General features: G+C 46.0%; 1 protein-coding gene across 2 annotated transcripts in view; it reads left to right on the forward strand.

Annotated features, from left to right (window-relative positions):
- The window catches only part of dnah3 (dynein axonemal heavy chain 3), a 194,462-nt gene that overhangs the window by 11,567 nt on the left and 157,280 nt on the right, over positions 1–25,615 (forward strand). For both annotated transcript variants that reach the window (XM_072481778.1, XM_072481779.1), the window contains exons 2-4: positions 8,670–8,889; positions 12,536–12,605; positions 23,494–23,656. In XM_072481778.1, coding sequence (XP_072337879.1) covers positions 8,670–8,889; positions 12,536–12,605; positions 23,494–23,656 — 453 coding nt within the window. The remainder of the gene's footprint in view (positions 1–8,669; positions 8,890–12,535; positions 12,606–23,493; positions 23,657–25,615) is intronic.

Raw genomic sequence — 25,615 nt, forward strand, 5'->3', positions numbered from 1 at the left:
GGCCAAAGCTTGAGATCTGGGGGTCTCCCAATAATAATAATCGCTTATTGTCACAATAAGATTGGGAATTGAACCCGCGCTGCTGGCATTGTTCTGCATTACAAGCCAGCTGTTTAGCCCACTGTGCTAACCAGCCCCAGATATGCCGTGGTTGCCGCCCGCCCAAAATGGGTGGAAAGCGCCAGCTGCCCATGGGCATGAGAGAAACCCAAAGCATGGCTCTTTGGCAAGCCAGTAAATTGGCTGTTGCCGGGCAAGTTTTTATTTGGTCTTGGCCAAATTTGCAACATATGTGAAGGGAAGGAGTATCTTTATGGCTGCCATTTTAGTATCCTTCTTGTTCATGGAATGTCAACTATATGGCCAAGAGACACAGGTGAGGAGCATTGTTTAATTTAATTGAAGTACTTAGAGCACTTGTAGAGAGAGACCGCTGAAACCCTGGGGCAGTGGGGTCATACTTTGCCAACTGATTTGGGAATGGATTAACACTTGGCTGAGGAGGAGCAGAAATTAGGAGATCACTTCCCTTCCGTTATTCACCCCCACCCACCAAAACCCCTGGTTGCACCTTGAGAACTCCCACCCCAATTCTCAACCAATCTGGGGACTGTTTCCTCAGTTGCGACCTCCTGCAAACAAATTCCTCTTCCTGGCGACGGGCCAAGAAGTGGGTCGGGCTGTGTTCAGGCAGGTGTTGACCATTAAAGATCGGCTGGACTGTGCAGTGCGTATCCTGCTTTAGCGCTGATGAGCACCATAACCATTGTTGATGATAAAAATCCTTAAAAAAAATTTGTTGGAAAAGGTCATCTGTTCTTAAAGGAAACTTTTTACAATTGGTAGTAAGGGCTTGAAAACAAAAGGCTTTCGTGCAGGTGAAATGTGATCCACCAGCATCTTAAATACCTGTTATTGTGCTTAAGGAAATGAATATCTTCCACTTGCTGGGTTTCTGAACTCCAGATCTGTAAGGCTTACAAAAAGGGGATTTGTCTAGATTTCCAGTGCTTCGAGTCTTCAGAACAAAGGAACACAGAACAACGGCTTTTGTATAAAACATTTTTTGTAGTTTTTTAAAATTCATTCACGGGATGTGGGCATCAGTGCCTGGACCAGGATTTATTGGTTAACCCAAATAGCCTTTGAACTGAGCACCCTGTGAGGCCATTGCAGAGGGAAGTTCAGAGTCAGCCACATTGCTGTGGGTCTGGAGTCACATGGAGGCCAGACCAGGTAAGGACGGCAGATTTCCTTCCCTAAATGGCATCAGTGAACCAGATGGGTTTTTACAACTATCGCTTCATGGTCATCATTCGACTTTTAATTCCAGATTTTTTTTTTTTTATGGAACTCAAATCTCACCATCTTCCATGGCTGGATTCAAACCCAGGTCCCCAGAGCATTACTCTGAGCCACAAATCCAGTGACAATACCACTACCCTATCACCTCCCCTTCTGCTCTGCTGTGAGCTAGTTGATTTGACGTAGTTCTGTTTGTATTTTGTATTACCCCATTCTGACCACGTGTACTTCCAGTTTCTCATTTTGTAGAAATCGATTTGTCTTTCATAATCTTTACTTCCATTCTCAGCATCTCCTCTGGTAATCTAGCGCACTTTACTATCTTTCCATTGTTTTGGAATTTTACACAAATATACTGTTACGATCCCAGTTGATCTTACTACGGGACGGGAAGGACCCAGAATGGAACCCGGGCTCAAAAGACCAGCTGAGGGATTCTCCGTCGGTGGGATCCTCCGCTTCCCTGGCAGCGCACCCATGCCCGGGGGGTATCCCAACGGTGTGTTTCGTTCATAGAATTTACAGTGCAGAAGGAGGCCATTCGGCCCATCGAGTCTGCACCGGCTCTTGGAAAGAGCACCCTACCCAAGGTCAACACCTCCACCCTATCCCCATAACCCAGTAATCCCACCCAACACTAAGGGCAATTCTGGACACGAAGGGCAATTTATCACGGCCAATCCACCTAACCTGCACATCTTTGGACTGTGGGAGGAAACCGGAGCACCCGGAGGAAACCCACGCACACACGGGGAGGATGTGCAGACTCCGCACAGACAGTGATCAAAGCCGGAATCGAACCTGGGACCCTGGAGCTGTGAAGCAATTGTGCTAACCACTATGCTACCATGCTGCCCGTGTGGGATGGCCACAATGGGAAGCTCCATTGGCCGCCAGCTGGAACAGGAAAATCCCGCTGCCGATGGGGGCACGCCGTGCCAGAAAACAAAGTCACAGGGCCACCAATTGGCTTTTAATATCAAAAAATAAGATTTATTAAAAATGAAAAGTTTGATTGTAATACAATACCCTCTCACTCCCATGTACCTTCATAAATGTACACAGATCTTCAGGATAACACAGGTTACAAAACATATCTTGTGCAATAATGTTTTCAGTAAACACAGTCACTGTGACCCAACAGGCTAACTGTGGTCAGACAACACCCCACTCTTAAACCAAGTGGCAGATGCTACTCAATCACTCTTTGGTAGATCTCTCCTCCAAGATGATTGTTACATGAATGTTTCCAAAAGTCCCCTCTCAAAAAGACACGCTTTTAAAATATTCTTTCAAACATTGCTTTCCCTCAGCTGTTTCCATCAATGATCCACTTCCAAGTTTGTCAACAATCCTTTCAAACAAGACTTCCTCTCCACTGTTTAACAAGGATCCGCCTCCAGGTTTTCCAAGTCTCCTTTTACTCTCAGTTCTGTCTGCGACTTCAATGAACAGTACCTTATTCCAATTCCGGTTTCCTCTATTCCTTTAACTTCAGACTTCCTGTAAATCTCTCTTCATTTCTGTAATTTCCTTAACTAGCTGATCTTTAGATTTCTGGCACTTTCGTTCTCACTTCTTACTCTCTCACTGCTAAACTCTTTCTACTCTAGCTTCCAGTTAAAACTAAACTCAAAAAGGTATTTTCCCTAAAAGTGTCGCCTGGATGCCGAGCAAAATCTCATTCTTTCCCCAAGCTCATGTTTACTTTTCCCATCGGAAACTCACAGCACGATATAAACACCGTTTGATCTGAAACCGAAACCTCCATACACGCAAACACCTTTGTTTAACATGAATCTATCCACAGTTGTACCCTTTGATACACAAAAAACACTAAATTAAACCCACTTAAATCTATACCTTATTTCTAATATTCCATAATAAAAATGTAAATCACTGAAAACTACCTTTGTTTCCTGGCAATACATTGTATTTCCCCATTGTCGCTGTGTTGATGTACCATCAAGCTATCTTGTATTGTTTGAGGTTCACAGATGTATCGTTCAATCCTGCAGTGTGCATGTCTCAGGCTCATTGGAGACCTGATGCATTCAAACACACTTACTTGGCACTTCTGTAAATTCCAATGCAAGTCTCCAAGAAACTCACAAAAAGAATGTTGCAATTTGAAAGCAGCCACTGGCCTATCAATTTCTGTCAGGAATATAGGACAACATTGGTTTATTTTGCTCCCTTTGAACCTTTTCACATCAGTCAACGTTTAGTCTTTTCAGATCTCCAAACATTCATGTTATAAAACCAACTCAGAAACGTTTGAACAAAGGAAAATGGAAATGATCCAAGTTTTCGGTTTGGTATGAAGGGTTTTCAAGTGCCCGCTATGGAATTTATTAGTTTCCAATGTCTGCTATGTAGCACCGATATTCTCTTTTTACAGTTCAGTGACAAATGGAATTTAACCCTGAAAAGTGTGAGGTGATGCATTTTGGGAGGACTAACAAGACAAGGGAATGCACAATGAATGGTAAGAAGTACAGAGGAGCAGAGGGACCTTGGGGTGCATGTCCATAGATCCCTGAAGGTAGCAGGACAGGTAGACAAGGTGGTTAAGAAGGCATATGGGATACTTGCCTTTATTAACCGAGACACAGAATATCAGAGCAGGGAGGTGGTGATGGAGCTGTTTAAAACGCTGGTTAAGCCACAGATGGAGCACTGTGTGAGGTTCTGGTCAGCACACTATAGGAAGGATGTGTTTGCACTAGAAAGGGTGCAGAGGACATTCTCCAGGATCTGCCTGGGTTTGGGGATTTTCAGCTACGAAGAGAGGCTGGTTAGGCTGGGCTTGTTTTCTTCAGAGCAGAGAAGGCCGAGGGGGGATCTGATTGAGATATACAAAATTATGAAGGACATAGATAGGGTAGATAGGAAGAAACCTTTCACCTGAGAAAAGGGCCAATAGCCAGGGGACTTCCAGTCGGGGAACACCTCAGCAGTCGGGCATTCAGCCTCTGATCTCCGGGTAAGCGTTCTCCAAGGCGGCCTTCAGGACGCACGACAACGCAGAATCGCCGAGTAGAAACTGATAGCCAAGTTCCGCACGCATGAGTACGGCCTCAACCGGGACCTTGGATTCAAGTCGCATTACATTCACCCCCCCACCATCTGGCCTGGGCTTGCGATCCTACCAACTGTCCTGGCTTGAGACAATTCACACCTTTTTAACCTGGGGTTATCATTCTCTCCAGTCGCACCATCTGGACCTGTAAAGACTTAATAACCTGCAAAGACTCACATTCAAAAATCATCTTGCATCTTTGACTTTGTCTATATATGTGGTTGTGGAAACCACCTCCACTCACCTGATGAAGGAGCAGTGCTCTGAACGCTAGTGATTCGAAACAAACCTGTTGGACTTTAACCTGGTGTTGTAAGACTTCTTACAATGCTAATCAATACAGTGAATACAGCAATCCTTAACCGCTATCTTTGTTCCCACTCAAACAACAAAAACACCTATCTCAGCTCTCAATCCACTGTTAAATGCAGTTAGCCCTCAGGAACATTTGGAGTACTGTGTGCAGTTCTGGTTGCCTCATTTTAGGAAGGATGTGGAAGCTTTGGAAAAGGTGCAAAGGAGATTTACCAGGCAGTTTCCTGGAATGGAGAGTAGGTCTTACGAGGAAAGGTTGAGGGTGCTAGGCCTTTTCTCATCAGAACGGAGAAGGATGAGGGGAGACTTGATAGAGGTTTATAAGATGATCAGGGGACTAGATAGAGTAGACAGTCAGAGACTTTTTCCCCGGGTAGAACAAACCATTACAAGGGGACATAAATTTAAGGTGAATGGTGGAAGATATAGGGGGGACGTCAGAGGTAGGTTCTTTACCCAGAGAGTAGTGGGGGCATGGAATGCCCTGCCTGTGGAAGTAGTTGAGTGGGAAACATTAGGGACCTTCAAGCGGCTATTGGATAGGTACATGGATTATGGTAGAATGCTGGGGTGTAGATTAATGTGTTCTTAATCTAAGACAAAAGTTCAGCACAACATCGTGGGCCCAAGATCCTGTTCTGTGCTGTATTTTCTATGTTCTATGTTCTAACACCTGCTTTACAGAGATGTTCCTTAAGAACGAGAGATCTTGTGCCACTGCTTTATAGAAAAGATCTGAATCCTGTCAGAACCATGCAGAAACTCTAGCTGTATTTCTTCAGAAGTTGCTTCACCTTCTAATTACACGCTTCTGAACTGCTTGGAAGGAAACTGCTAATCTAGCTACTGACATATCTTCTAACTGAACTGAGATGCTTGCCTTCTGCTGACACCTCCATCTAAAACTCAACTAACCCTGCCTTTCTGCAAAATGCTGATAACCTAGCTCCTCCCAGTAATTACATCATATTTCCAAGCTGAAATCTAATGAACTCCACAGGGAATCCCCTTCATCCAAACAACATTCCATTAGCCCAAACTTTTTACGTTGCTTTAATTGCACCCCTGGCTCTCAAGCTTAGTTGTCTTTCAAACTAGGATTTCTTTTAAAAAACATAATTATTGTCACATACTAACTCAGGCTTTTAATCCTTACTGTACAAAATACCTATAATACAATATATCTGAAATTTCTACATTCACCACAGGTGCTTGATGACCGCTGTAGACTCGATGGGCCGAAGGGCCTCTTTCTGTGCTATATGACTCTATGACTGAGTACTAAATGTGCAATCAACTTAGTTGCATTCATTAGGTGAACGTTGCTATGGGCGCAGCCAATGCTCCCAGCTGCTGACACTCATTGTGTCGGTTGCTATCAGCAACCAAGAAAGTAGCTTGGCCAGGTTATTACCTCATGCAGAGGACATAGCTATTTATCAAACTTTGTAACCCACACCGTGACTGTATAAAAGTACCTAATGTGTGAGAGCCAGCCAGAATCTTATTTGTGACGTTTGTTGTGCTTTTTAATTCCTGTTTCTAATTTTTAGGATACCATTATCCGTTACATTTAACTGTCCTTTTTAAAAGCCAGGAATCCGAGATCAAACCATCTGAAGCATCACTGATACTCGGCAAGCACGGTATCGTAAAGAAATATGAGAGCCCATCAACTCACCGCACTCATGGACAAATAGACCTTAGTAACGGTTCTCATCCTTTTGGTTTTGTACGATTTAGCAGCGTTGGAAGATATTTCATTACTGAAAGATGTGTTGAACTCATAATCTCGAGATTATCACCTGGCGCCAGCAGGTCTTGTATTTTTCACCAAGAATTACATCCAGGAGTTGGAAGGGGCAGTGATTGGCAACATTTGTTGTGGGAATTTTCATTACTGGGGTTTTGATTATTTTAGTTTTCTTTTTCCTGCTGATGTTTCCTTGCAGTTGTTGCTGTTTTGAGGACTTTGCTCCATTCTGAGTGCTTGTGTGCAGGACAATTTAGTCTCGCATGCCTTGGGCAAATAAAACCTTTTTGGAGTACACATAGCATTCCCACTCTGCTCCCTCTCTGTCATTTCGGAATGCTAAACTGCCAAAAGGTTTCTCCACTGTTCGGAGTAACAGCCAGTTGCTGAAGTCAGTTCACATAACAGCAACTTTGAACCAGTTTACGGAGAGGTTAAACAGAGATTCAGGTCAGTTGATTCCCAGTATCTCCCTCCTGGAAAGTTGGCAGCAGCACACGGTGACCTTGCACTTCCTCCATCTGAAGGGCTTCTCCATTAACCATTTTGATTGTGAGAACAGAGGCAGTCATTCATGTTGTTTTGAAGCTATCCATCAGGAACTACAGTCAGATGATTGCCGGAGAAGAAAATCAAATTACTGCGGATGCTGGAATCTGGAACCAAAAAGAAAATGCTGGGAAATCACAGCAGGTCAAAGCTTTGACAAAGGGTCATCTGGACTCTAAACGTTAGCTCTTTTCTCTCCCTACAGATGCTGCCAGACCTGCTGAGATTTTCCAGCATTTTCTTTTTGATTGCAGGAGGAGGTTTGAAGTTAAGATTTGGTCAACTGGGCGCAGCACAACCGCTAAGACGTATTCCAATAGACTGCTGTCATCCACAACCAACGCAAAACCACACGGCACGGTAGCACAGTGGCTAGCACTGTTGCTCCACAGCGTCACAGACCCGGGTTAGATTCCTGACTTGGGTCACTGTCTGTGCGGAGTCTGCACGTTCTCCCCGTGTCTGCGTGGGTTTCCCCCGGGTGCTCTGGTTTCCTCCCACAAGTCCTGAAAGACGTGCTTGTTGGGTGAATTGGACGTTCTGAATTCTCCCTCAGTGTACCCGAACAGGCGCCGGAGTGTGGCGACTAGGGGCTTTTCACAGTAACTTCATTGCAGTGTTAATGTAAGCCTACTTACATTAACACTGCAAAACCAGGGGCTGGTTTAGCACAGTGGGCTAAGACAGCTGGCTTGTAATGCAGAACAAGACCAGCAGCATGAGTTCAATTCCTGTTCCAGCCTCCCCGAACAGGTGCCGGAAAGTGGCAACTATGGGCTTTTCACAGACTACTTGTGACAAAAAGTGATTATTATTATTATTACTTGTGACAATAATAAATATTATTATTATAATCATGATTGATAAGTTGGAACTTAAAGTGAGCAAATTGTTTGGAGCCAGTTTCCACTTGGCGCTGATGTACAAAATTGGTTGACCTCAAATAGCTGATGTGGTCATGACCACTCCCTTTCCACTATCCATTAGGATTAGGTTTAATATTTATTGTACCAAGTAATAGACACGACTACAATGATCTTTAGTTGCTTGGTAGGATTGCTGAGAAAAGTAATGCTGTTGAAGCTTTCCATCTTGTACTCATCAGGACAAATGCAAGAATGCCAAATTTCAAAGGGAACAACAATTTATACTGCACGGGAAAAGTGCGCTGGTTGATTGTCAAGTTGACACCGGTTAGTCGAGGAGAATGGCCATGGGGAATGCGTCAGGGTACTCTTGTCCTACACGCTTACGTTTAATTTAAAATGCACAATACTTGAATGTGTTCCTCTAGCCTGTGGAGGACAGGTCCCTGCCTATGAATACTTTGGCTAGAAGCCAGCATAAGTGAGCCACATTGCGAACCCAAGCTGATAATCTTAAATTAGATGTTAGTGTGATTCTTAGCACATTCTCTTAATATTCTGATAGTAACCTGGAGGATCTTTAGATGGATGTGTAAGTAATCACCGGCTGTCATTATTAATAAGAACTGGGTGACAGTGATGTTTTTCTGAGTAGATTTTCATTTTTACATTAAATCTTGTACAGTCGAGCAGAGCGAACCCGTGTCTGGTTGACATTGTTTGTGCGGGATGCAATTGAGAACTTTAAGGATGCGGTTTTATTGATGGTTCTGTAACCCCCGACCTTTTTATTTTTCAGTTTGTTTTGCGTCACAGTCATCATCCTCCTATAATGCAGGATATATCTTGGCCTTTGGCCATTCCATTCAAAGAGCAACGCTACTACAGAAGCCCAAGTGAATCCATAGGAAATAACTATACGCCGACAGCAAGCAACCTGAAGATTAAAAATTTGAAGAATGTGTTCCGAGCCGACAGGATGGCAGCAGCAATGCCGTCCTGCGCAATGAGATATTATCGTATCTTTTCATGAAGGGAGTGAGAATAGGACAAAAGCTAGGTAAGGTAAAGTCACCATAGTCCCCGGGGACCACAGGCTGCTTTCCCCTTGGAGGGGGAGAGCTGATTGGTGGTGATTTAACCAGAGGGTCACCACACCTCAGGTGAGGAGTGAGGTTGAGAAAGTACAAAAATGTCAGGTGTGTCGATGCATTTTCTTCAGCCCTGAGCAATACAAATTACGATCCGTCATTTTTGCCATGGCGAGAGCGACACAAATGATTAGTGGAATATTTTTATGCAACTTGTGTTATAATTGTGTCACAATATTTAATGACCAAAAACACAGGTTGAGCACTTTTGTTTTCAAGGCACGTTACGTGTATTTAAAAAGAAATCTATGAAAACTCCCAAAGACCCTCAACACAGTGTTTAGCACTGTTGCTTCACAACTTCAGGGACCCGGGTTCGAGCCCCGGCTTGGGTCACTGTCTGTGCGGAGTCTGCACGTTCTCCCCGTGTCTGCGTGGGTTTCCTCCGGCTGCTCCGGTTTCCTCCCACAAGTTCCGAAAGACGTGCTGTTAGGTGAATTGGACTTTCTGAATTCTCCCACCGTGTACCCGAACAGGCGGCGGAGTGTGGCAACTAGGGGATTTTCACAGTAACTTCATTGCAGTGTTAATGTAAGCCTACTTGTGACATTAATAAAGATTATAAAAAAGATTATTAACAGCAGTGCTAAATAATTTCTTCTTTCAGAATATTAAGTGGGCCAGATAAAATCTGAACCCAAGATCACCGTTCGGAGGGATGCTGAATGGTCCCACGCCTTTTTCTCTTCGGGCACCAGATTCAAGTTTATTTTCCATCCTTGTATTGATCATCAGTGATTTTTTTTTTTCCACTAGTACCGAAAGCAATGGAAAAGACTGTGTCTTGTGCTTGGAGCACTTTTGTTCTTCCAAAGTTTTGGGGAGTTTATTTATAGATTTATTCAATTTGTTTGCCCTGATATTCTCCTTCCTGAAGTTGCATCCTTTCAAATAGCCTTTGTCACAATTGTGTGCTGCACAGAATTCGTCAGGAAAAAGCAGAAATTGAATGACATTGAACTGTCCAACATGGAAATTGGAAGGACAAAGAAAATCCGATGCCATTTATCCTTTCTGAAAGATGAAACTGAAAATAAGTCCCATAAAAAGAGCTTTGGCATATCTCTAGCATATTGACTGATGGTCCATCAATCAACTAAGTCACCGTTGACAACAGATAGACAAAGGCACCATAATAGACAAAGAAGGACATCACAGCCAGAGGGGCACCTTACATATTAACTAGTGGTGCCTTAGATTTCCTGAAAGTTGCATGTACCTTGTCACTCAAGTTCCAGCTTTGGATGGAAGAGACAATCCCAGCTTCAATAATCTGAAGTCTCAATCAGGTTCTCCGGTTGATCTTGTATATGTTGCCCTCTCCTTAGTTCCACTACCAATAATAGGAATTTGAGACACCTTAGCCTTACTCTTTGGAAAGAAAATGAAAGATTTGCATTTATATAGCACTTTTCTTTACCACAGGACATCCCGAGCACTTTACGGTCAATGATGTACTTTTGAAGTGTACTCAATGCTCTAATGTTGGTTACGCAGCAGCCAATTTGCACTGACAAGCTCCCACAAACTGCAACATGGTAATAGTCAGAGAGTCTGTTTATTTTGTGATGTTGATTGTGGGATAAATATTCAACCTCTTTACATGGCCGCCTTCGATCTCACAAAGGCCTTTGACTCTCTCAACCGTGGAGTATCCTCCTAAAATTCCGTTGCCGGCAGAAATTCTTCATCATTTTCCGCCTGTTCCACGATGCAAGTCGTGATCCTCACCAACCGAACCATCACAGACACAATACGTGTGCAAACTGGGGTCAAACAGGCTGCATCATCGCACCAATGCTCTCTCCATCGGCCTCACAGCAACACTCCTGTCACCCTGAAGCTCCCCGCTGCAGTGGAGCTAACCTACCGGACAAGTGGGAAACTGTCCAACCTCCGACACCTCCAGGCCAGAACCATGACCACTCTAGCCTCTGTCATCGAGCTGCAGGACGCAGACGACACCTGTGTGTGCGCACACTCGGAGACCGAGCTACAAACCATCATCAACGCATTCACCCAGGCATATGAGAGACTGGGCCTCAAATTAAACATCCAGAAAACAAAGATTGTCTACCAGCCCACTCCTGCCACACAAAACTGCCCCTGACCAGCAAGATCCATGGTGAGCCCCTGGACAATGTGGATCATTTCTCCCATACCTCGAGAGCCTTGTCTCGGTGCGAGCAGACATTGATGATGAAATCCAACATTGACTCCAATGCGCCAGTGTAGTCTTTGGGACGCCTGAGGAACAGAGTGTTCAAACACAGAGACCTCAAACCCAGCACCAAGCTCATGGTCTACAGAGCTGCCGTGGTCCCCGACCTCCTGCATGCATCAGAAACATGGACAATGTACAGCAGATACCTCAAATCCCTGGAGAGATATCACCAGAGCTGCCTCCGCAAAATCCTGCAAATCCAGTGGCCACTATCCCCAATATCAAGGCACTGGTCGCGCTCGACCAGCTGTGACGGGCGGGCTACATTGTCCGCATGGCCGACACGTGACTCCCGAAACAAATGTTCCACTCTGAGCTCCGCAATGGCAAGGGGTCACTGGGAGGGCAGAGGAAACATTCGGAGGACACTCTGAAAGCCTCCCTAAATAAATGCAACATCCCCACCGACACGTGGCAATTGCTGCCTTAGAACGCACAAACTGGAGAAGTAGCATCTGCGAAGGCGCCAATCACCTCGAGCGTCACAGGGTGGAGCACGCGGAGGCCAAGCGTAAACAGCGGAAAGAGAGCGCAGAATCCAGAGCGTCCCACCCACCTCATCAAACACCACGTCCCAAACCTGTGGCAGAGTCTACGGATCCAGGATTGGACTATTCAGCCACCGCTGAACCCCCCTCCCGGAGTGGAAGCGACTCACCCCCGACACTGAGGGACTGCCCAGGTGAGAAGAAGAAATATTGACCCGACACCAAGGACAATTCCCCTTCTCTTCAAAATGGTGCCATGCGAGAGTGGACAGGGCATTGGTTGACATCTCAACTGAAAGGCAGTACTTACTGACAATGCGGCAGTCCTTCAGTACTGCTTCGGAGTGTTCAACCTTGATCTTTGACCTCAAGTGGGGACTTGAACCCACAACCTGCTGACTCCGAGGCAAGATTACGACAGCTACCGGTTGTCCTTCGAAGTGAAGAGTATGTTTCCATGAAATACAACCTGTGGCATGAACCAGTGTGTGAAATCCTTTCAAGTGAGGAGGCTAGTTTGCAGCATTGACCACACGTGGGGTTCTGGCTGACCAGAATGCTCTCCTCTTCTTCCTGCCTGCACAGGCGCGGTGGGAGGCTGCGCAGGTTGCTAATCTACCTGTTTGGCCATGTTATGGACACACTTCCTTTTACTGTTTTTTAAAAGGGGCGATGCTTTCATTATTTTTTTGTAGTTCCTGCAGCCAGTATGTGTGATTTCTGAAGCATTAACTTCCGTTGAAAGAATAATGATCACTGTCGTAAAATACATTTCCGGGTCAACCTTAACGGATGGGCTCAGCTGCGAAAGTGTCCCAACCTGCTCTGAAGAGGAGAAAACTTTTACCAAGAAGCAAGGCTGGAAGTGAAAGGTAATGTTTCCTTTTATTGACGGTTTCTTAAATGTAAATTATTTGCTTTATTATTTTTCTTTTGAAAGCTACAGATGATTTCTTGAACTTATAAACAATGTGACTGTGATAGCTGGGACAGAGCTTAGAGGACCTGGCCTGATTTTCCGCCCTGTATTTCTCACTGAGACTCCATATTGTGGCAACAGCGCCCCTTATCAATCAGCTGTTCAAGTCTATAAGCTGCAGAAATGTTATTAAGTTCAGAATGGATTAAGGACAGGTATTTTCCGATCTATCGAGGTGAGGAATTCAAATGACTATTGAGTTTAATCTGATTTTGATGAGCAGCACGGTAGCACAAGTGGATGGCACTGTGGCTTCACAGGGTCCCAGGTTCGATTCCCCGCTGGGTCACTGTCTGTGCGGAGTCTGCACGTTCTCCCCGTGTCTGCGTGGGTTTCCTCCGGGTGCTCCAGTTTCCTCCCACAGTCCAAAGACATGCAGGTTAGGTGGATTGGCCACGCTAAATTGCCCTTAGTGTCCAAAAAGGGTAGGAGGGGTTATTGGGTTACGGGGATAGGGTGGAAGTGAGGGCTGAAGTGGGTCGGTGCAGACTCGATGGGCTGAATGGCCTCCTTCTGCACTGTATGTTCTATGTTGTGCATTTTCCCCATCCATTCGTATCTATATCTGCACGCTACATGAAGAGATCTTACAAAATGCTGCAAATCATGGTACGAAGGAGTTTTTATCTTTTACTATTAGACTTAACTCGTAATACGAACATTTTTTAAAAATGAGGAGCATTGCAGTTGCCATGGCATGAGAAATTTGGTAGCAGAGTAGTAACGGATTGCACTCAAGTGCAGAGGGCTAAGGAGCCCAAGAATTTGTAGCCATGGACCTCATTACTTGTGAAAGGTAGGTGGCCAAATAATTTTAATGCTATTACGATCCTGGAATAGACCCCAACATTTGCTAGGATATCGGGTGGGAATGCCAATCACCTTTTAAAAATTTGTAAAACTGTGACTAAAAGATACTTCACTCTGGGAGCAATTCCACGCTCAGATGGGAATATGGTTTATTAAAACAAACTTTATTACCAACACAATACTAAGCTACCTTGACATGACAGAAATATAGCTCACAATTACCAATTAAACAATGCTTAACAGTAAAATGAAACTCGAATTCCGACCCTGGGTCACTGTCCGTGCGGAATTTGTACATTCTCCCCGTGGAATCGCTCCCAGAGTGAAGTATCTTTTAGTCACAGTTTTACAAATTTTTAAAAGGTGATTGGCATTCCCACCCGATATCCTAGCAAATGTTGGGGTCTATTCCAGGATCGTAATAGCATTAAAATTATTTGGCCACCTACCTTTCACAAGTAATGAGGTCCATGGCTACAAATTCTTGGGCTCCTTAGCCCTCTGCACTTGAGTGCAATCCGTTACTACTCTGCGTGGGTTTCACCCCTACAACCCAAAGATATGCAGGTTAGGTTGATTGGCCACGCTAAATTGCCTCTTAATTTAAAAAAAAACAATGAAATTAAACACTTTAACTTCTAACTGATGCCTCTTTTATCTCCAATCAAGCAAAACCCATTACAGGTCAAAAAACACTTTTAAATCAAACTCGGGATTATTTGCCGGATAAAGAGTTATTTTAAAAGACTGCTTGAACAAAGAAATAGATCTTTTCAGTAAACAGCCTGTAGATCGCTGAATCTGACAGTCTTCTGCAAAAAAACGCTGTTCAGCTCAAGCTCAGTAACAAACTAAAACTGACTGCTTGTAGACCTGGCTCCTCCCATTACCTACATCATCTTTATTCCACACAAATCCCATGACCTACTTAAGTTCAAACACAATGTCTCTAAATATCTACTCCCCAGAAATCACCATAAAGTCCCATTAGGCCTTTCCTTGTAAACATAAGCATGGCTTGAAAGAATGATGATCTCAATTTTACAACATCTTAATTGTACCATTTGCAACCACAAAGTCTGTCACGTCTTTTAAACCAGAATTTAAAGGAACATTACTGCCACAGAAAAATACCCAACTTAATCTAGACTTTTACTGCACCAAATAATAACAATAATCTTTAATACATATTTATAATACATATAAATACAACATATATACCAATTTCTTACATTCATTACAATGCCACTTTTCAGATGATGAGGGTCAGCAGGAGGAACCTTTATAATGTAATCAGTGGGGGAGGCTCAGAGGTCAGGAAAGAGTATTACAGGGGGCTGCATGTTGATGGTGGACTTTAGATTGTAATCAGGAGGAACGATGTTATAACCTGCCTGCTTACCATTGGCTGGGGACTAATGACAATCCCACAATCCTGTGGGAGTATGAGCTTCCCCAGTGAGGGGGGCGGATAAATCATTAGCAGACTCCCTGTATAAATAAAGCTGGCCAGTTTGGAACCAGCAGGAAGGAGTAATCAGCAAGTGAGGTTGCTGCTGTTGTGTGTATATATGTTATTGTAAATAAATGTTATTTCTTTGTATCCTTGAAACTCGTGCTGGATTCTTCATGGCCCTCACAAAAAATGGGAATGTCTGATTGGGGAGGGGGTTGCATGTAGGTCGATGACAGGAGTGAAGGTGGAGATCACTGGTCCAGGGGTGGCGGTGATTAATGATAGTACCTGTACTCAACCTTTTTTTATTCTATAATGCTTAGCATTGATTTTCCCAGAAGCAGGAAGTGTCAATGTTTTCTTAATCACATTGATAAGGTCCAATGGCGATCAAGTTGTTAAATGACAACTATATTGGAAATATTTAATGGCAACTATATTGTTAAGGCAATTGCACCGTTAAACAGGTGATGGGTATTGGTCCAACTATAAATGGGGACAGCCTTCCACAGGGATTGGGGTTTTGTATCCACCCCTTCAATTGCATTTTGGTTTGATGTTTTAAGTTTAATTTGCCATTTGTTTTTGTTTGATGCAGTATCCTTTAAGTGGCTGCCTTTCGATATGTTGCTTAGTTTGGTTAATTTAATTAAATTAATTTAACCCAGAATAGTAAAATTGGGGAGATTGCCATTGCATCACAGAAACTGGATACATTAACCCCTTTGATCACATTTTGTTTTGATGTCTTAAGTTTCCTTTGTGATTCTGTTTATTTTGATGCCGTTTCCCAAAGGCAGTTTAAGGAGCTGCCTTTTATTTTGTCCCTTTGTTAATTTAGTTTATTTGATTAACTAAAAAAAAAGTACATTTGGGGACAGCTGGAACACCGAGGGGAGGAGGAATTGGGAGAGTTTGTGAGTGAAGCAGTTGAGGCTCCTTCATTAAATGTTTTTGAGATAAAGATAGATAGTTTTTTGAAGAATAAAGGGATTACAGGTTATGGTGTTTGGGCCGGAAAGAGGAGCTGAGTCCACAAAAGATCAGCCATGATCTCATTGAATGGTGGAGCAGGCTCGAGGGGCCAGATGGCCTACTCCTGCTCCTAGTTCTTATGTTCCTATGTTAGTTTGCATTGCTGACTTGGAAATAAACTCGTTTTAAGGTGTCGGCTAGCTTCAGACTCATTCTTCCTCAGCATTTAATTACTGGAACTAACATGGTCGAGCAGGATGAACATTATGTTTTGGTGATTGGTTGCTTAATATTTCCCGTCTTGGGTTGCTGTCTGTGTGGAGTTTGCACATTCTCTCCATATCTGCGTGGGTTTCCTCCGGATGCTCCAGTTTCCTCCCACAGTCCAAAGATGTACACGTTAGGTGGATTGGCCATGTTAAATTACTCCTTAGTGTTCAAAAGGTTAGGTTGCGTTACTGGTTTATGGGGATAGAGTGGGTTGTTGGTCATTGGGAGTTTGTGTCCAGTGATGAGCATGTTGTTGGCTGGTTCATTCAACTCGTAGAATTTACAGTGCAGAAGGAGGCCATTCGGCCCATCAACCCTTAGAAAGAGCACCCTACTGAATAAGTCTACATCTCCGTAACCCAGTATCCCCACCTAACCTTTTTCTTGGACGCTAAGGGCCTAGGTAGGGTGTTCTTTGAGTGGGTGGGTGGAATCTCGATGGGCCGAATGGCCCCCTTCTGCACTGTAATAGTGATTCTACAAAGAAGATTTTCATCCCTTTGAGAGAGAAAGAGGCTGCTGTTGAAAAACTTTGGATTCAGAGTAAAGGGGCGGAATTCTCTGAAAATGGGGCTATGTCCCCACGCCCGCGAGAGAACGGGCGCAAAATACTCTGGACTTCCTGGAGAAAGTCCAGAGTGATTCTCTGTTTTTTAAGGGGCTAGCAGGTCCCCGGAGTACTCCACGCAGTACTCCGGCTGCCGACACGGGGCCCTGCACCTCCGGCCGCGGGTCCGCGCGCGCGCGCGGCGGCCCCACACAACATGGCGGACCCGCACAGCAAGCCGGCCCCACACAACATAGGCCCCCCCTCCCCCCCAGATCGCACGTGCCCGCCGATCGGTGGCCCCCATCGTGAGCCTGGCTGTCCTGGAGGCCCCCCCCCCGGTGACGGATCCCTCCGCCCCCCCACCAGGGCGACCGCGGACTGGGTCCGCAGCTGCCACTTGGAGCTCCCGCCGGGTGGAACCATGAGTGAACCATGCCGGCCGGAACCCGGCCAGCTGCTGGCCAAGAATCACTGCGGGGGCCTCTTTCAATGGCCCCCGACCGGCGGCGGAACATCGACTGCGCGCGCGACTGCTGCCCATTCTTCGGTTCGTTTTACAAAAAGGATGATCTTTGAAAGCATATGAAGGTGAACGTCCGATAGATTTAAGCAATCAGATGATCAATCCATGGAGGAATATCTTATGTGTCATGATATTTAGATCAGCATATCTTTGTGCAATCACACACACACTGATGGACATTCACCATGTGCTGAGTGCCTCACCCAGATAGTGATAGGACAGGGTCCACAGATTAGCTGGTAATGCACGTACCCAAGTTAGCAGTGTGCTGTTACAGTTAACCAGTTAATAAAATTGAGTTACACCATCTCCAGCCGTGTTGGATCGTTTGTACATCAGAACACCCAACACGACATGATACCAGAAGTGGACGCAAACCAGCGCCTGTGAGACCTACCTGCAATGTTTCAGCAATCCGCCGTCCTGCACCATGGAGAACATCAACCCGCCGCCGCCGCTCCGAATCGCTGGCAATCTGGGGGTCAATTGGAAGCTGTTTAAACAGCGCTTCCAGCTCTTCCTCGAGGCACAGACAGGGAGAATGCATCGGACACCAGGAAGATTGCCCTTCTTCTCTCCAAGGCGGGGCAACATGCCATCCACATCTTTAACTCCATTACATTTGCGGACGGCGAGGACGAAACCAAATACAAGATGGTGCTCCTGAAGTTCGACAAACACTTCAGCGTTGAAGTAAACGAGAGCTTCGAAAGGTACCTGTTCCAGCAGCGCCTGCAGGGTAAGGACAAATCTTTCCAGTCTTATTTAACACACCTCCGCATCCTCGCGCAGTCCTACGGCTATGGGACCATCTCTGACTCCATGATACGGGACCAGATAGTTTTCGGAGCCATGTCGGACACTGGGGAAGTTCATCCCTAACCTCACTTCCCACACCACAGCTCTCCGGCACCTTGTCAGGAAGGCAACGGAATTCCAGTGGCTTCCCACCCACCAGCGTGAATGGGAGGAGCTCAAGGTCAAGCTTACCACCGCCCCGGTACTGGCGTTTTTCGATCCTGCAAGGGAGATGAAAATCTCGACTGACGCTAGCCAGTCCGGCATTGGGGCGGTCCTCCTGCAACGGGATGTCGCCTCATCATGGGCCCCAGTCGCCTATGCATCACGGGCCATGACCCCCACAGAGCAGCGCTATGCGCAGATTGAAAAGGAGTGCCTAGGCCTGTTGACTGGCGTTGACAAGTTCCACGACTATGTGTATGGCCTTCCCAGTTCACTGTGGAGACTGACCATCGCCCGCTGATTGGCATCATTCAAAAGGACCTCAACGATATGACCCCTCGCCTCCAGCGCATTCTGCTCAAACTCCGGAGGTATGACTTTCAACTTGTCTACACCCCGGGTAAGGACCTCATCATAGCAGACGCTCTGTCCAGGGCAGTCAACACGCTGTCCGACCCTGAGGGGTTCGTTTGCCAAGTCGACGCACATGTAGCCTTCACTTCTGCCAATCTGCCGGCCACTGATGCACGCCTGGCCCACATTTGATGTGAGACTGCGGCCGACCCCCTTCTGCAACGTGTGATGCGCCACATGACGGACGGGTGGCTCAAGGGACAATGCCCACAGTTTTACAACGTTCAGGATAACTTGGCAGTCGTTGATGGTGTCCTCCTGAAGCTGGACCGCATCGTGATCCCACACAGCATGCACCGGCTTGTCTTAGAACAATTGCACGAAGGCCATCTCGGCGTTGAGAAGTGCCGGCGGGGGGCCCGAGAGGCTGTGTACTAGCCGGGAATAAGTGAGGACATTGCTAACACTGTGCTCAATTGCCCCACCTGTCAGTGGTTTCAGTCGGCACAAACCCGTGAGACCTTTCAGCCCCATGAGTTGGTCACGTCCCCCTGGTCGAAGGTGGGCGTGGACCTGTTCCATGCGCTCGGCAGGGACTACATCATCATCATCGACTACTTTTCCAGCTATCCAGAGGTCATACGCCTGCACGACACCATGTCATCGGCTGTCATCGGGGCCTGCGCAGAGACCTTTGCTCGCCACGGCATTCCACTCACTGTGCTGTCAGACAATGGCCCCTGCTTTGCGAGTCAGGAATGGTCTTCCTTCGCCAGCTCATACAACTTCACACACGTGACGTCCAGTCCTCTGCATCCTCAGTCGAATGGCAAAGCAGAAAAGGGCGTCCATATCGTTAAATGGCTCCTCTGCAAGGCTGCTGATGCAGGATCTGACTTCTGCCTCGCCTTGCTGGCCTATCGCTCGGCCCCACCGTCCACGGGCCAATCGCTGGCCCAGCTGCTTATGGGTAGCACCCTCAGGACCACTGTGCCATCCATTCACGTCCCAGACCTCGACCATGCTCCGGTACTTCGGCAGATGCAGCAACAGCGTGAGCAACGAAAGGCGACACATGATGCTCGAGCGACTGATCTTCCTGCCCTGGCGCCTGGAGATAATGTCCGCATACACCTTCCGGAGGGCGGCTGGTCGACAACCGCTGAGGTTCTCCGACAGATAGCTCCCCGCTCGTTCCTGGTTCGTCTGCCTGATGGCTCTATTCGCCGCCGCAATCGGCGCGCCCTTCGTCTGGTTCCGCGCTTGCTACGTGGTCCTGCACTGGTGCCACGTCCTCCTGTTGTCCCTGCAATGGACTTTGTTGACCTTCCGGACACCCTGCATCCTCCTCACTCGACCGTGGCCCGGCCTGTTCCTCAGCCGGTGGATCCTGACCCACCCTTGAGGCGGTCAACCCGAATCCGTCGCCCACCTGAGAGACTAAATTTATGAACCTTTTCATATTGGACTCACTGACTTGTTCTGACTGTTTCAGACTTTTTGGCATACTGTTTAAGATTTTGTTATTACAAAGAACAAAGAAATGTACAGCACAGGAACAGGCCCTTCGACCCTCCAAGCCCGTGCCGACCATGCTGCCCGACTAAACTACAATCTTCTACACTTCCTGGGTCCGTATCCCTCTATTCCCATCCTATTCATGCATTTGTCAAGATGCCCCTTAAATGTCACTATTGTCCCTGCTTCCACCACCTCCTCCGGTAGCGAGTTCCAGGCACCCATTACCCTCTGCGTAAAAAACTTGCCTCGTACATCTACTCTAAACCTTGCCCCTCTCACCTTAAACCTATGCCCCCTAGTAATTGACCCCTCTACCCTGGGGAAAAGCCTCTGACTATCCACTCTGTCTATGCCCCTCATAATTTTGTAGACCTCTATCCTCCCCTCAACCTCCTTCGTTCCAGTGAGAACAAACCGAGTTTATTCAACCGCTCCTCATAGCTAATGCCCTCCATACCAGGCAACATTCTGGTAAATCTCTTCTGCACCCTCTCTAAAGCCTCCACATCCTGGTAGTGTGGCGACCAGAATTGAACACTATACTCCAAGTGTGGCCTAACTAAGGTTCTATACAGCTGCAACATGACTTGCCAATTCTTATACTCAATGCCCCGGCCAATGAAGGCAAGCATGCCGTATGCCTTCTTGACTACCTTCTCCACCTGTGTTGCCCCTTTCAATGACCTGTGGACCTGTACTCCTAGATCTCTTTGACTTTCAATACTCTTGAGGGTTCTACCATTCACTGTATATTCCCTACCTGCATTGACCTTCCAAAATGCATTACCTCACATTTGTCCGGATTAAACTCCATCTGCCATCTCTCCACCCAAGTCTCCAAACAATCTGAATCCTGCTGTATCCTCTGACAGTCCTCATCGCTATCCGCAATTCCACCAACCTTTGTGTCGTCTGCAAACTTACTAATCAGACCAGTTACATTTTCCTCCAAATCATTTATATATACTACAAAGAGCAAAGGTCCCAGCACTGATCCCTGTGGAACACCACTGGTCACAGCCCTCCAATTAGAAAAGCATCCTTCCATTGCTACTCTCTGCCTTCTATGACCTAGCCAGTTCTGTATCCACCTTGCCAGCTCACCCCTGATCCCGTGTGACTTCACCTTTTGTACTAGTCTACCATGAGGGACCTTGTCAAAGGCCTTACTGAAGTCCATATAGACAACATCCACTGCCCTACCTGCATCAATCATCTTAGTGACCTCCTCGAAAAACTCTATCAAGTTAGTGAGACACGACCTCCCCTTCACAAAACCATGCTGCCTCTCACTAATACGTCCATTTGCTTCCAAATGGGAGTAGATCCTGTCTCGAAGAATTCTCTCCAGTAATTTCCCTACCACTGAAGTAAGGCTCACCGGCCTGTAGTTCCCTGGATTATCCTTGCTACCCTTCTTAAACAGAGGAACAACATTGGCTATTCTCCAGTCCTCCGGGAGGACGTATTGTTTGTTAATAACATTGGTTTCGTTCTTGGTGTAACATAGTTAGTTTTTGCACCTGGCACCTTCCTGTGTATATAGTATAGCCACATGTACATATTGTTGTAAATATTGCACACACATGATTAGATGCACTCACGACACTTCTTTATTTATTATCATGTAGGCACATATTCTTTGCGAAAAGGGGGGATGTCATGATATTTAGATCAGCATATCATGGTGCAATCACACACACACTGATGGACATGCAGTAGGACCAATCAACACACACACAATATCGCAGCCAATCACCAGTGATAGCACACGCACTATAAAAACAGGGGACACTACAGTTCCCGCTCATTCCAGCAGCAGCCAGCTCAGAGCACCGAGCTCAGAGCCTGCCACTCAGACATTCACCATGTGCTGAGCGTCTCACCCAGATAGTGATAGGACAGGGTCCACAGATTAGCTGGTAATGCACGTCCCCAAGTTAGCAGTTTGCTGTTACAGTTGAGTAGTTAATAAAATTGAGTTACACCATCTCCAGCCGTGTTGGATCGTTTGTACATCAGAACACCCAGATATTATGGACTTTGATAAGTGTATAAGAGACAGAAAATGTTTGATCTTGAAATCCCGGAGTCTGTATTGACATTTAAATTTCTCGGCTGTGCATGGGATTCTCATGTCGGTAGATTTTTGGGTTTTGACAGAGTTTCAATTCCACGGCAAAGACTCACCAAGTAGACCAAATGGCAGCTGTCCTAAAAATATCTTTGGCAAGACAGTTATTTCCAGCTATTCCCCTAACAAATACAGACAACTCTGAGATAAAGCAAAGGATGGAGGGTTCCATAATGGCCGAATCCCGAGATCAGTAAATTATTGGACGCAGGTTCCAGTACAGAGATTGGTGGTCTTGTGTGTGGCCGTAGTTTTAGCCAATTTGAGAGTCGAGACAAAAAGCGGGTCTGGGGTGGCGACCACAGGCGCTTGAACCCGCGAAATGCACGGGAACAGTTAATCAGTGTTATCAGTGCGATTCTAAATATTATTAAACAAAGAATTGCCCGCAGTGAAAGAATTGTATTTGGGAAATGATACATGAAACTGATACTTCCCCGGCTGAAAATAATGACAGCGATTGCCACAAAGCAATTGTGTTGGTCATTGGGAGTTTGTGGCCCGTGATGAGCATGTTGTTGGCTGGTTCATTCAACTCATAGAATTTACAGTGCAGGAGGCCATTCGGCTCATCGAGTCAGCAACAGCCCTTAGAAAGAGCACCCTACTTAATAAATCTACACCTCCATAACCCAGTAACCCCACCTAACCTTTTTTTTGGACACTAAGGGCAATTTATCATGGCCAATTCACCTAACCTGCACATCTTTGGACTGTGGGAGGAAACCGGAGCACCCGGAGGAAACCCACGCAGACACGGGGAGAACGTGCAGACTCCGCACAGTGACCCAAGCCGGGAATCGCACCTGGGACCCTGGAGCTGTGAAGCAACTGTGCAGTTTTAGACAGCAGTTGCAGTACCACAGTGTGGCTGGACTGGTTTAACTGTTACCTGGAGCCTTTTGATGAGGCAGACTGGCTGGAAGGTTAAGGAGGATGGAAACTCTACCTGCTTCAGGCTTGGGGAGGATAACACGCCAACGGCTTCCAAAAAGGGCAGTGCTCCTTTGCAAGGTATCTGGAATCAGTCTCTTCACAAGTACCGACGCGGTCTCCAGCAAGAGTCATTCACTGGAGGATTCCTAGCCTCCGTCCTGCTAATGTAGCCACAATATTAATATGGTTGGTTCAGTTCAGTTTCTGGTCAGTGCTAACCCCCCCCTGAACATAGTGGGGAGTTCAGCGATGATAATGTCAAGTACTATAACATTGTTTTTCATTTCAGAGATTCGCCAAGCCGGCCTGGAGCGTCGGGTCCGATACCTCCGACAGGTGGGGTATTCCCAGGAAGCCGACCTATGACACCAGTGGAACAAATAAATTTAATTGTTGAACAAGAGGAAGAGATTACTCAGCTGGAAGGAATGCCTTCTGATCGAGATTATGAGGTTTTTCTTTTTATACACACTTTTTAAGAGGGATTTGCGTTCACTTACTGCTCTGCAATAGAATGAAATTGGAAAGCATCACCATGTAATTCATACTGAGACAATTAATTGCACAGGTGGGAAACATGGCCCGTAGAAAGTTACTCATTATTTATCTCAAGGTCCGATCAGTTTGTTCAATTCATTTAAAATATTGAATCCTTGTTTTCAATGGACGGAAAACATTAATGGGGCCATTTTTAAAAAATGAGGCTATAGTTCGGCAGTGCCGGTAACGGTGTTGGTGACTGTGAGCGTGAAATCAAGTGATGGTGTTTATTCGTCACCCATGTCTTGAATTTCAAATTGCCGTTGCTGGTTTTTGACAAGGTGGTAACTCGTCTATTAATTTTTGTTGTTACTTGTTCGTTCGTGGGATGTGGGTGTTGCTGACTAGGCCTGCCCTTGCTAAGGTGGTGGTGTGCCTCCCTGAACCTCTGCAGTGTGGTTAGTCACATCCCTAGTGCTGTTGGGGAGGGAGCTCCAGGATTTTGATCCAGCGACAGTGAAGGAACGGCGATATATTTCCAAGTCAGGGTGGTGTGTGGCTTGGAGGGGAACCTCCAGGTGGTGGTGTTCCCTTGTCCTTCACGTTGGCAGAGATCGTGGGTTTGGAAGGTGCTTCTGGTGATATTTGTGAGTTGACTTCAGGATAGAAAGCATAGTGTTCACAAAGACACTTGAAGCGATGTTCATCAACATAGCTAAAAGTATTTACACCACTTAGATTAACGTTTGACACTTATTCCTATAGTAAACAAATAGATTACATTAAACAACACTCACTGACACTATCTCTATACTCTAACTGTGACTATATTCTATCTTCTCTAGCTCTACTATGCACTTTAGTCCAGTCTCCTCTCCTCTACTCTCTCTCCACTCCACTCTCCCAGAAGCCTAAGAGTGCCTTTTATAGCACCATCCCTAGCTCCATCTAGTGGCTAATTGTAACATGACGTTAACTCTTCACATGCTGTACATTTCTATAATGCCACAGAGCCGTTGAAGGAGCCTTGGTGAGTTGCTGCAGTGCATCTTGTAGATGGTACACACGGCTGCCACTCTCTGTCATTGGTGGAGGGAGAGAATGTTTAAGATGTTCGATGAACTTGACAAACTTGTTGAAATTATTTGAAGATGTTACGAACAGAATTTTTTTTTTTGCTCCCTGCCCCTTTCCCTCCTGCCCCAACGTGTCCAGTTTGTCATTGGTGAACTCCAGAGCGTTGCCCTCTGCTCTAATGTGCCAATTTTACTCCTCTTTCCAGACCCTTCTTGGACCAGTTGCCTCAACTGTGCCAACGAAGGTTTACTCCCTATTTAACTGACTTTCAGTATTGCGGGATTGCTTTAAATGGTGCTGGCCGTGCCAGTAGTTGGACCCCCAGGCTGAGCTACGTAAGCCGGTCAGTGGTGCGCCAAGAGCTGGCATGATCCAGGATCACAAGGCCAGAAATAAAAGGCAAACTAAATACCAGGCTTTATTTCCAGAGGAACAGGCTTGAAAAGTAGGGAAGTTGTGCGAAACCTGTATCAAACCTGGGTTCGACCACACTTGGAGTACCTTGTGCAGTTCCGGTTGCTGTATCATGAAGAGGAAATAGGGGCAGTGGAGAGGATGATACCAGAAATGCATGGGTTTATATCGCATGAAAGGAGGGGCTGGGGTGGGGGGGGCTGAAGAAGGCTGAGTGATGACCATTGAAGATTTTGATACAACAAATGTTTCCTCTTACAGGGAAGCACATATCTAAAGGCCCTCCCTAACAGCACTGTGGGTGTACCTACACCTCAGGAACTGCAGCGGTTCAAGAAGGCAGCTCATCAGCACCTTCTGAAGGGCAACTAGGGATGGGCAATCAATGCTGGCCCACATCCTGTAAATGAATGTTAAAAACACAAGGTACTCAAAAGAAT

Source organism: Scyliorhinus torazame, chromosome 17 (genome assembly GCF_047496885.1).
Source record: "Scyliorhinus torazame isolate Kashiwa2021f chromosome 17, sScyTor2.1, whole genome shotgun sequence".
NCBI lineage: Eukaryota > Metazoa > Chordata > Chondrichthyes > Carcharhiniformes > Scyliorhinidae > Scyliorhinus > Scyliorhinus torazame.